This window comes from Anoplopoma fimbria, chromosome 11 (assembly GCF_027596085.1).
Source record: "Anoplopoma fimbria isolate UVic2021 breed Golden Eagle Sablefish chromosome 11, Afim_UVic_2022, whole genome shotgun sequence".
NCBI lineage: Eukaryota > Metazoa > Chordata > Actinopteri > Perciformes > Anoplopomatidae > Anoplopoma > Anoplopoma fimbria.
In genome coordinates, this window is record NC_072459.1 from 20,870,335 (window position 1) to 20,882,575 (window position 12,241).

Sequence of the window (12,241 nt, forward strand, 5' to 3'; positions counted from 1 at the left end):
CTGTGGATGAGAGCCTCTGCGCTGGTTTGTTACTCTGTATAAATCACGGTTATTTAATCAAATAGAGGGGATGGTTCTTCAGTTTTGGAGCTTGTGGATGTTGAGCGTCGCTCTATTCTTGGGCATGTTAGCTGCTGTAGTGAGTCTATGGCTGTATTTCATTGTTGTTGCTTTGGCAGGCCTGCAGCAGCACTGCAGTGCTTCACACTGATTGTTTTTTTTCTTAGCTGGAAAAGCCTCCAAGATGGAATTTGCTTTAACACAGGAAAAATGACCTGCACTCGCTGGATAAGAACAAGACAAAAGTGATACATGTTTAAGGAAACTTAAAGGCAGCCTGATTCCAGATCTGTGAATCAGCTGAATCTCCCAGGGTAAGCAGACTCGTCACAGCAGGTAAAGCTATAGCTCTGATGACGGAGAATGGAGACGTCATCCTACGACGTAGCTCAGCAGCTCCCTAGCTTACTTACGTATCTATCTACCTAGCAACGGAAAAATGGTAATGGTGGCTTTGTGAAGTGAAGTTAAAAAAAAGAACATTCCAGGTAATGTTAAACATGCAATAACTGTACAATAATTTGGCCACTTGGGGTCAGCAGAAACATGCTGGAAACACTGACATATCAGCACTTTTTATTAGCCTTTTTATTAATTAGCATCTCTAGGGACATTTTTGATTTATTAGTGTTGAATTTCTTTTTCATTTTGGCTGTGTTAATGGATTTGCCATAAATTTGGCAAGGTTTGGCAAAGACTTAGAGGTGGAATTAGTTCATTGTGCTTTCTAATGCACCTTAAAAATGGAGCAAATCCTGAGAGCACCCCCCAGTATACAGAATATAAATGTATTTTATTTCATTTTAAGGGTTAAATTCTAAAAATTAATATTTGTTAGTTATAGATTGAAAGTTAGTTAAAACAATTCTCAGTGACAGTGAATTATATTAATATCATATTTTAATGGAAGTTTTATGACAGTCAAATTATGGACCAGATATCAGCAGAAATCAGTGTGGCAGCCCTTTCTGCTATTTCAGAACTAAAGGATGATAGGTTAAGTATGAATTATGATCAGTGGCTTTGTTATGTGAATCACGTGTGGTTGGTACACGTGACTTGAGCTTCATGACCCTGCCATGACCGTCCTCCACTTTCAGCTCTGTGTGTGGATGAATCGCTGTCACTCACCACGTCATAGTGGCCGTGCTGCGCTGCCAGGTGGAGGGGAATCTGTCCCTCATCTGATTGGCCGTTGACGGACGAGCCGGACTTAAGCAGCATCTTCATAGGCTCCGCCTTCCCCTGCCAGGCTGCGTAGTGCAGCGGCCGCATACCTGCACAGGCAGAGGCACACAAACATGCACAGTATGAACACACTGAGATATATATATATTATTCATTAGTTAGTGTTTATGTGTAAGAGGGGGACACAAAGAGTAGTTTCTCTGAGTGAAAGCTCAGATTTCCCTTTTTTTGTTTATATATATGTTTATCCATGTTTTTGTTTGTGTGTGTGTGTGTGTGTGTGTGTGTGTGTGTGTATGCGTGTGTATGCGCGCATTATCCCCTCACCTTTCTGGTCTCTGATGTCGACAGCAGCCTGTGACTCCAGCAGCAGAGTGATGAGCTCCAGATTCCCATTGAGCGCTGCATGATGCAGTGGAGAAAACCTATAATACACACACACAACACACACACACACACACAAACACACACACATATCATGGTTACATTTGTGAATTACACATATTTTCTATCGCATTACATCATCCTTTATTTTTATGTTTTCTGAATGACAACCATGTTAAAACTAGACCGCACACATGCATACTATCAGTCTCTCTCACTCTCTCACACACACACATACAGGTCAGTGATAATGGCAAAGCTTAGCATGACAAATACGTTTTAATAGCAGAGGATTAGGACCTAAGGGAGAGATGGGATGGTGGGAGGTAAAAAAAAAAAAAAACACAAGAGGAAGGGTATTATATTATGTAAGGGATACATTGTGTGTGTGTGTGTGTGTGTGTGTGTGTGTGTGTGTGTGTGTGTGTGTGTGTGTGTGTGTGTGTGTGTGTGTGTGTGTGTGTGTGTGTGGGGCCAGAGGGTGTATGCTGAGAGGATAAGATTGACATGTCAGCCTTGATGGCTAAGCATGAGAAAGCGTATAAAGGGGCAGAAAGGATCACATGACCTGAGGACACTGACAGGCAACAAATGCCCACAAACACACACATAAAATCCCTTTTGTGTGTCTTCCTAACACACGCCTTCTATCTGACTCATATCAACAGTGATATGTGTCTCCTTCCTGCTGTCTCTTCCTTCTCCTCTCTGGAGATTTGCTGATTTGCAGTCAAACTCAGTCACGGACAGCTTTATGAGGGTTCCGACCTTGGAGTGATGACCCGTGAAACTAATGTGGTAGTTTGGTGCACATAAAAAGTCAAACGTGCAATAATCTGGGCTGTTAAGAGTCACTTGAGCCAGTCCGATGTTTTACGGAGGAAGTCTGAATGAGATACTGACATCATGTTTGTTTAATTACAAACGAAGCTCCATGGAGAAAGGGGTCATTTCTAGATGGTACGCCCCAATTTGAGAAACTCTAGCGAAATGGTTTAGGTTAGGTATTGACCTCAAACATATAGATTACCTTGAATGGTTAAAGCTAGGTATTGACAACGAATAGTTTAGGTTAGGCATTGACCTAAAATAATAATGAGTGGTTAACGTTTGGCATTGACCGTGAATAGTTAAGGTTAGGCATTGACCTCTAACAGTTAAGGTTAAGCATTGACCATAAATAGTTAAGGTTAGACATTTCCCTGGAATTTGTTAAGGTTAAAACAGGTAAGCAAGTCTTGCAGGTGATTCTTCAGGTTTTCTCAATTCCTGAATAAATCTAGACACGACCGGAGAATGCTGAGCACACTGACCATGATCTTAAGGTGCTTTCTCCCTTGCCTTGTACACACCACTATGTCGGCTACATATTGTTGTGCTCTCATTCTTGTGGGAATTACACATGCAGTGATGTTGTAAATGGGGCTATGGACTACCTTGAACACTTTATTTTCTCTTCTCGTGACCAATTGAGCTTTCAACTACACCTCCAGGATAGCTGTTTAGCCCCATTTCCAGTCTTTATGCTAAGCTAAGCTAACCAGCTTGGTCTTGGATGTTTCTTTTTCAGATTGTACGCTAAAGATAGGCTAAAGGAAGTAACTATGTCCTACTATCCATTTCCAAACCCCCTTTTGCCACACAAGCTAACAGCTTGGCAGCTCACATTATCTTAATTAACATGCTACACTTGCTAGCGCTGATGAAATCTGCTGGCAACAGTTGTCATTTCAGCCATCAAAATCACTGGCTTAAAATTGAGAAGCCTGCTTTTGTCAGCCTCTGTCTGAAATCAAGGACACACTGTTTCAAATACAAATTTTGAATACCAGCGTTATTGCTGTAACCTGCATATGCGGCGTGCAAGAAAAGCTGGACATAGCAACAGTAACTAAGGGGTGTTGGGCTAAGTGAACCGTCAACTGGACTATAAGCAAATTAAGGGGGATGTATGTGTATTTTTGGTGGCGTGTACTCTTTTCTGGTTCGCCCTCTTTTGTGATTGGACACTGAATTGGACACTGACTGTTCTGTAACCATGGAGCCAGCGCCAGCTTTACCATTGGCAGGAGTGAGTGTCAAAGCTTGCAAGCTATTGAATCTCTATGTGTGGATTATTTTGTGGACCAGGAGGTTATTGGAAGATAGGGCTGAATATAGTGAGTCACGGTTGCTTTGAGTGTGTTTGAGTGTGCCTGAGCGTGTGGAGCAGCATACTGAAGAGGGCTACACTCCCAGAGTGACCTGCTCTAGTTTATTCTCTACAGATCACCCATTGCCCCTTCCCTCTTCTCCTCCTTCATTCTGCATGCACATATTCTTCATCTCTGCTCCTTTTCTTAGTTTGGAGTGTTATCTCATTTTCATCCAAGCGGAGAAGTCCGGTTCTGCCGAGTAAAGCAGATGTGGAACTGCCTTAAAACGTGCATTCTCTCTACTGACCAGCAGGGGGAGACTCCTCTGGTTGCAAAAAGAAGTCTGACTGTATAGAAGTCTATGAGAAAATGACCCGACTTCTCACTGGATTTATTACCTCAGTAAACATTGTAAAAATGAGTAAATGGTCTCAATCTCTAGTTTCAAGTCTTCTTCAATACAGCATGTTTATTTAGTAAATTAATGTCCATTTGGAGTCAAATAAACCAGAAAGCGGAGTATGCTTTAGGGCGGGCTTACTGTGATTTACAGGTCGCTGCCGCCTCCAGAGTTGAATACGACGTCTCTACGTCACTCCTCGCATTCCAAATATGGTAACTTCTGTTCATTGATTGCAAAAAGCCAATATGGCGACAGCTAAATAGTCGAACTGGAGGCTTAAAACCTGCAGTCAATAAACCAATGGGTGACGTGAAGATGACTACGTCCACTTCTTATATACAGTCTATGTTTTGCTCTCTTTTTTTCTATTCCTCCACTACCTGCTCTTGCTATTATATTTCCTTTATGATATTCATCGCTTTTATTCTTTATAATGTCACCATGACGACTACTACTAGGCCTACTACTATTAATACTAATATATATACTAATACATACTAAAGAAATCATAATTATCCATTCTTTTCCATGGACTGGATTGTGATCAAACCTTTAAATAAAATAATGATGGAAGATTATTAGACCTTCATGGAGTCCTGAAATTTGATAGTGGCACGTTGAGACATCTTAAAACAACAGCAGTGAGCAGAGACAGAGGAGTGTTCCCACTGCGCATGCGTCATCACCCACTTCTGCGTCTCAGGGACGACCTCGCTTCCCCCCCCTCGCTTCCCTCCCCTTCCAGGGTTAAACAGGGATAGCATTACACAATGCAGCACTGGGCTGAGCGTAGCGGCCCAGCAGAGTGTGTCAGCGGGGATGCATGTATAGGGGAGGGAAGCCCTCGCTTTAGCCAAGTAGTAAAACCTGCCCTGCAATATTTATCATCCCCCCTTTCTCCTCCACACATCCGCCTCTCTCTCTCTCTCTCCCTCCGTCCATCTTCCTCCAGATCGCTCTTTCTCTCTCGCCCCGTTCTCCTCCCTCTTCAGCCTTCAACCACTTCCCCCCGCAGCTTCGTCCTCTTAGTCTTCCCGTACTTCCACTTCCATTATGCCTCCTTCCAATCTCTTCCCTTCGACTTTACTCTCCATAAATCACTATTCTTTCTCAGAGAAATTAGTCTCTACAGCAGATGGGTGTTTCATGATGCACAAAACAAGATTTGCAAATGTGTATGATGATTTGTGATTAAATACATATCCACATTTCCGGCAATTTAGTTGCTAGTGGCAGTTTATTAATCTTGCAGAATATATGAAATGATAAATAAATGTTTCTGACACATTTGATTAACAGCTGTTGCTCACTGTACGTTTATGTTTTCCATTATTCTAAACTAATTGGAAGCCTTTTGGGTTTTTGCCCAGAGTTAGATGAGAAGATTGATACTGCTCTCTTTTGGCACACTCATGAATCAATCGCCATGCAGCTGGTTAGCTTAGTTTAGGACAAAGATTGGAAACAGGGAAATGGCTGGACTAAAATAATGTTCTATCTTGCCCAAAATGTAAACCCCCATAAAATCACAAGTCATTTGTAGAGATGTTTCCAGTCTTTGTGCTAAGCTAAGCTAAGCTAACCTGCTACTGGTGGTACTTCATATTTACCATACGGACTGTTGAACTATTAGATTTGATTTTTCTTTTTAAATATGTAACAAATAATAAGAAAACAAAACAAGAGCAACCACTTAAATGATGAATAGCATATACAGCAAATTCTAAATAAACAAACTTAAGCAAACTTTTCCTTTAAGACACGAGTAGCTAGGTCTGCAGTCACTTACTCTCATTTTAAGTCACTCCAACTGACCAAGAAATAGTGCGACACATAACCCCCCGAGGAAGATTCATTTCTACGGATGTTTCCAGACTTCCCCCTAAACTAAGCAAAGCTAAGCTAAAATAAGGTAAGCTAACCTGCTGCTGGCAGTAGCTTCACATTTAACACAAACACAGTTGAACTATAACATTAGATAAGACTATATTCATTTCAAAACAATAACACCCACTAAAATGAACAGAAAACACACACAGCAAATTCTAAACAAACAAACAATCTTAAAGGTACTATTCCTTTAAGACACAAGTAGCTAGCTGTGCATACACCCAACTACAAATATTACATTACATTACATTACAGTCATTTAGCAGACGCTTTTATCCAAAGCGACTTACAGGAAGTGTATTCAACATAGGTATTCAAGAGAACTACTAGTCACCAGAAGTCATAAGTGCATCTCCTTTCTTAAACAAGCATCTTAAAGCATAAACCAGAGCAAAAGTATAGTGCAGAGGCAAGTTACTACGAAAACAATAATTGCAACAGACTAATCCGAATATAGTAAGTGCTACAAACTACTACGAATAGGATAAGTGCAGTAAACAAATACAAATTCAATAAGTGCAGCGAACTGATACAAATACAGTAAGTGCAACAACTAATACGAGTGCAATAAGTGCTACGAGGAAGGCTCAGGGTAGTACTAGTAATATGATGCAAAGACACCAAGGCATATTTTCAAAGTTTATGAAAAAGATGACTCTTGCGATGATGACACCGAAGACACTTGCATGCTAGAGGGGGGTTTTGAGGTCAAGCGTGGGTTTGTATCCACGTGGGGACGGAAGCATCACTTTGGAGGACATCAATGCAACACTGCCTCGGAACCCACATCTCATGTCTCTCCATTTCAGAAACCAAACTCTGTTTCATATCTTGCTTTGCTTCTTCATCCCTCTCCCCAGCTGTGTGTTTGTCTCTGTCAAGCTCATGATCCCCTCCATGTCTGCACGTCTTTCTCCTCTCTCTTCCTCTCACACTGTCTGTATATTTATATAGATATTTATATATACGTGACTAGCTTGTTCCTTTTTTAGCACACACACAATCTTTTGATGCCGTTTTGTTGCTACGTGATCAGCCCCCTTAAACCAGATTCCCACCCGTCCTCATAGAGACACACAATTCAACCCATTTTCTGAAGTGGGCACTTCAAATATGATGTGCCCATTAAATACAATTTAAGCACTGTATTAATTGTTTAAATGATTAAATTCATTTAAATTAGAATAAATAGCAGCAGATAAGGAAATACTTTTTGGAATATGTGAGGACACCAATAAACAACTGTAATGTTTAATGTTTAGTAAGTGTTCCGTAGTTACTTTGATAAAAAAAAATTGTCACATGGGGTTTTTCTGGTTTGGAAACACAGATTTTCTTGCAGTGTAATTGGTTGAAAAGTACGCATTCACTATTATCAACTCCTTACATTTTTCTATATTTGACCCACAACCTTCTGGTATGTCTGTTGCCATATGAATGATATTTGTCTCTATGGGTGTATATATATACATAAACATACAGGAAAAGTACCATCAGATTTCACATCATAAAATGTGCTGGCTTAGGTATGAAGCGTTCTCCCTCTCTTATTCTTCCCTTTTTTCTTGCATGTTTTCCAGGTTTTATTCTGTCTGCGCTCTTGTATCTTTAACGCCTGCACAAACACACTCACATTCAGTGCATATATAATTGCAGAGGAGCTCTCCTGTTATGCACTCCCATGTCTCAGTGGGGATCTCCTTGTCAGGGTTTATAAAGAGATCCTCTTTACACTCTAAGTGCTTTGTTGTTGTCACATCTCCAGTCTCTCGTGAGACACACCACTGTATTAGCATATGTGACAAACTTTCTCTTTATGTTCATTTTCTTCCTACACATCACCCACACTATTCGTTTTCTAATCATCTTTATGACGTAAAAACACTGACAAGGATTTGTGGGATTGCTGCTGGTTTTAATGATCTGTTGACACCAGAGGATTGACAACACACTGCTGTTTTCAGCCTGGTCTCTCAAACCTCTGTACAGCATATTGAGTGGTGGTGGCACGTAATGAGTTAAAATTTCGGCACCACTAGAGCAATGGAAATGGAAAGTCAATAAGGATTCTTTGTAGTGGTGGAAACACAGATTACAGGCATCCAGGTGAATATGCAACACTCAGATTTATAAAGATTAAACAGTCAGAAAAGGAAGGAGGTGTATGGGTTAAACAAACACAGTACTTTCAACCAGGAAACCAGTGTTCATGTCCTTAAATGTTGTTGAGTTATGTGAAGTTATGTAAGTGACCTAATTTGACTTGTTTACGTATTTCCCTTAGTTTACTTATTTATTTTAAGCACAACCATGATGTTTTTCCAAACCTAATTCGGTGGTTCTGTTGCCTAAAAGTTAAATGGCTTCCATGGTGGCAGCACGTAATTCTTTACATTAGGTAATTAGACTGTATATAAGAAGTAAATGTGGTCACTGTGACATCATCCATCTTAGTTTTGGTTTTGGGCTGTCGCATGTTTGGTTTTTGGCTGTCTGCATTTTGTTTTTTGGTATTCGCTGTCTTGAATTTTTGGTAACCAGAAGTGGCACGGGAGGGTGGAATTATGTAAAACAGAACACTGAATCATTTCTAATTTCTGAATCTATTTTTAAGGCGACCAAAATGTTACAACTAACTTTCATGAACTGAAAACACACTGTGAAAGGTTAAAGTTCTGAGCGAAAAACACGGGCAAACCCCGGACCGGACAATGCCTTGTTAGTGACCTGTCAATCAAAAGGTACTCCGCTTTTGACCATAATTTACTAAATTAACATCATGCTGTATTGAAGAAGACTTGAAACTAGATATTGGGACCATAAACTCATGTTTACAATGTTTACGGAGGGAATAAATCAAGAGAGAAGTAGAGTCATTTTCTCATAGACTTCTATACAATCAGACTTCTTTTTGCAACCAGAGGAGTCTATATCTATATCATACACTTTATTTATGACTCACCTATGCACAGCCATGTTTGCATCAGCCAGAAAGGAGCATTTAATGCTGAGGGAGGAAATCATGGGCAAAGAGGCAATAACTGTAAACACGCTAATTAGATTACACTGCTACAGCGGCAAAGCAGCGCTGAGAGGATTACTTTTGATCTTTACAGAAACCACTTCATTCAGCACAGTTTAAATTACTCTCACAAGCGCTGAAGCTGTCGTGACTCATGGTTGTAAGAAATCTGCGTTTCCTAACTCACGCTGTTTCCTATGCAGACAGTCATGTATCTTTGGATGAACAGATATTGTAAGTGCAGAGGGAATAGAAAGAAGTAAGGGCCACTGATAGGATCTGGAATATCATGAATGTTCCAGAAACATTTATTTGACTTCACAGGCGTATTGAAAAACGTTTTTTTTTTTTGCTTATGTCACATCCCCTTCCAAAATCTGAAATTAAAATGATCCTTCCACTAATATGCACTATTTAGGATATACAGATATACATTTGCTGTGTACAGTTATTAAAATGAGCAAAGCACAGCTACAAAGTATCTGTTGCAGCATCCATCATAAACAAGCTGCATTGTGCTTTTAAAATGAAAACAGATCTGGCAAAGCAACTGGAAACTTTACATTGCATTAAACTGAAGAATGCGTGCGGGGACTGGCTGCTAGCAATCGTCATTTTTTTTCCCAGATCTTGGTAAAAATGTGACCGGAGAAGTTTCGATAATACTTGGTGCTGCAGGATATTTCGCTCGATACCTTAGATTGGTTAGATAGATTAACTTTATTGCCATGTCAACACAGTTGATAGGAATTTTTGCCTCAGTGCATCTCTTAAAAACAAAGGAGTAACCACATTTAAACATTCAAATAAATAGGTATCGAGTACAGCTACTCAGCCAGCCCCATGCAGCAGCATGCTGTGGACGTCTGGAGCAGTACGTCACACTAAAGTCATTCATTGTGTGTCATCCGCGCTAGACTAGTGGACAAGTTTGTCTGCAGGGTCTTAAACAGTAGTCTTGAAGCAGTAACTCACGATTATAAGCGCTCATGTGGCCACGAAGCATTAATGTTCTTTCTATTTCACACGTGACCATAAACATAAACACGCCATGAACTTTAGCTCAGTGTCATCTGGGCTAATCCTTCTGCTTTTTAATACTATAGAGACACAAGCAAACCTATCGTGATAATGCAGCTTTTACTGTGTATGAATGAGCAGGACAGGACAAATGTTTAAAAAAGGGATAGGAGGAAGGGAGAGAGGTGAATAGGAGAGATAACTCACCCGTCTGTATCCTGGAAGTTGACGTTCACTTTCTTTGCCGAACCGAGGAGCTCTGAAACACAAGAAAGTGGAACATTAATTGATTTTTGCAGAATATAAGTGATATTGATAGACGGTCGACACCTTTTTTGCAATATCACACAACAATATAGGTGTTATATTTAATGTTTATGTTGACAGCATCATTGTGCTATAGGTGAAGAGCAATTTGTGCTCAACCTTGTAAAAAAAAGAACCTTCTTCCTTATTAATTTCCCCCCAAAATGAGACTAATAGTGAGATTAATTATGAGTCATACTGTTGTCATATTTCCTTGCCATGACATTTCCTTGAGTTCAGTACCACACAGGGATAATATCCATCTCTTATTATGAAAGTTGACATCCTTCAGAGCATTGCTTTGCTTCTGTGTGTGGTGACGCATGATTGCAGAATTCACATTCAAACCTGCCTATATAATTAAAATACACAAAATGTGCAGCTTTCTTATGTGTGTAACCTTTTTTTTAATTTAAAAAAAAATAAAAATCATACAGCATGAAAAGACTAATTTTCAGAATTTCATTTAAGCTATCACCTTATACGCTAAAAAAGAAAAAACAACCTATGTGTTAAAGTGATTGTGTTGCACACCACAGTTGAGATACTTTAGCACACCACTTTGGCCTCATGCTGAGCAGTTCTGAGTGGACGACACGCTGGCAATGGGCGAAACCGCACTTTGTGACCTGTTTGTTAATTGCTCTTCATGAATAGATTCAAACTGACTCTTGCAACACTCAACAGTTGAGTAAAGAGGTTGTATTATGGATTGACGTTACAGCCGTGTCCGTAATGTTATAAACAACACAGCCTCCTAAAAATACAACAAAGACTGGAATGTAAATTTGAGTGGTACACTTCTGGTTAATATGTGATAATAGCGTGAATATGACGGCCAACGTCTCCTTTTTCCTGCAGAAAAGTACAGATGTTCCTGGTAAGGCCAGTATTACAGAAAATACTCAAATAACAAGACTTTGTTATGGTGTAGACTCCTGATTGAATCCAAATTGATTTTTAGAAAGTTTGGACAGCAAACATTTTTTTTTAAATGCCATTTTGGCTAATACGATCTAAACCAATATCAATAATGGACATGTGCAAACTAGTACTACACATCTATGATTAAACACTCAATTTAATTCCCTGCTAATGCGACATTATGAACAATAAATCCGTGTTGTAAAATTGACATGAGGAGAGCTAGTTAAGTTAGCTTGGTTAGCTATTAGCAGCCAATGGGATCACAGTCTTGCTTGGATAATTAAAGGAGCTAAAAGCCCCCCCTACGTTAAGGGGGGTTCTTTGCATTACACTATGATGCGTTCAGGCCTTATTAAGTAAAAATGAGTATTGGGCTTAGATGAATTATCATGATATATTTAAATGTTGGCATGTCAAATTTAGTTTTTGGTGAGAATTTCAAATAAACACAGGTGTTTGAAAGAGAGGTTTTCACAGCAATATAAAAAATATATATTATTATTTATTTGTTGTTTTTAACGCAGGGTATCAGATCAGTACTCGGTATCCTGCAACACACATGTTCAAGTATCAGTATTAGGAATAAATGGTATTAGAACGTCTCTATTCACAGTGAATGTGTAATACATTACACATTACACTGTGCATAGTTAAAATAGTTAAAATAGTTGTTGTTTTTTTCTCTGTCTGTAAATATAATATTTCAGTTATTGTTGTTTTTTCTACTGTTTTTTTTATTGCTTATTTATAATACTTGTTTTATTTTATTTTTATTTTTCATTTTTTTATTTTTAGCTTGTCTTCTTCTACTATGTCTCTTGTGTGCACTTTACTCTACGCTGTTGTAAGCCTGCAAATTTCCCCGCTGCGGGACTAATAAAGGATTATCTTATCTTATCTTATCTT

The 12,241-nt window shown here is 39.3% G+C and overlaps 1 protein-coding gene across 1 annotated transcript in view; it reads right to left on the reverse strand.

The window, feature by feature from the left end:
* caskin1 (CASK interacting protein 1) overlaps positions 1–12,241 on the reverse strand; it is a 96,079-nt gene that overhangs the window by 29,645 nt on the left and 54,193 nt on the right. The window contains 3 exon segments of the mRNA XM_054607536.1: positions 1,192–1,337; positions 1,576–1,673; positions 10,310–10,361. Of these exon segments, the coding sequence (XP_054463511.1) occupies positions 1,192–1,337; positions 1,576–1,673; positions 10,310–10,361 (296 nt within the window).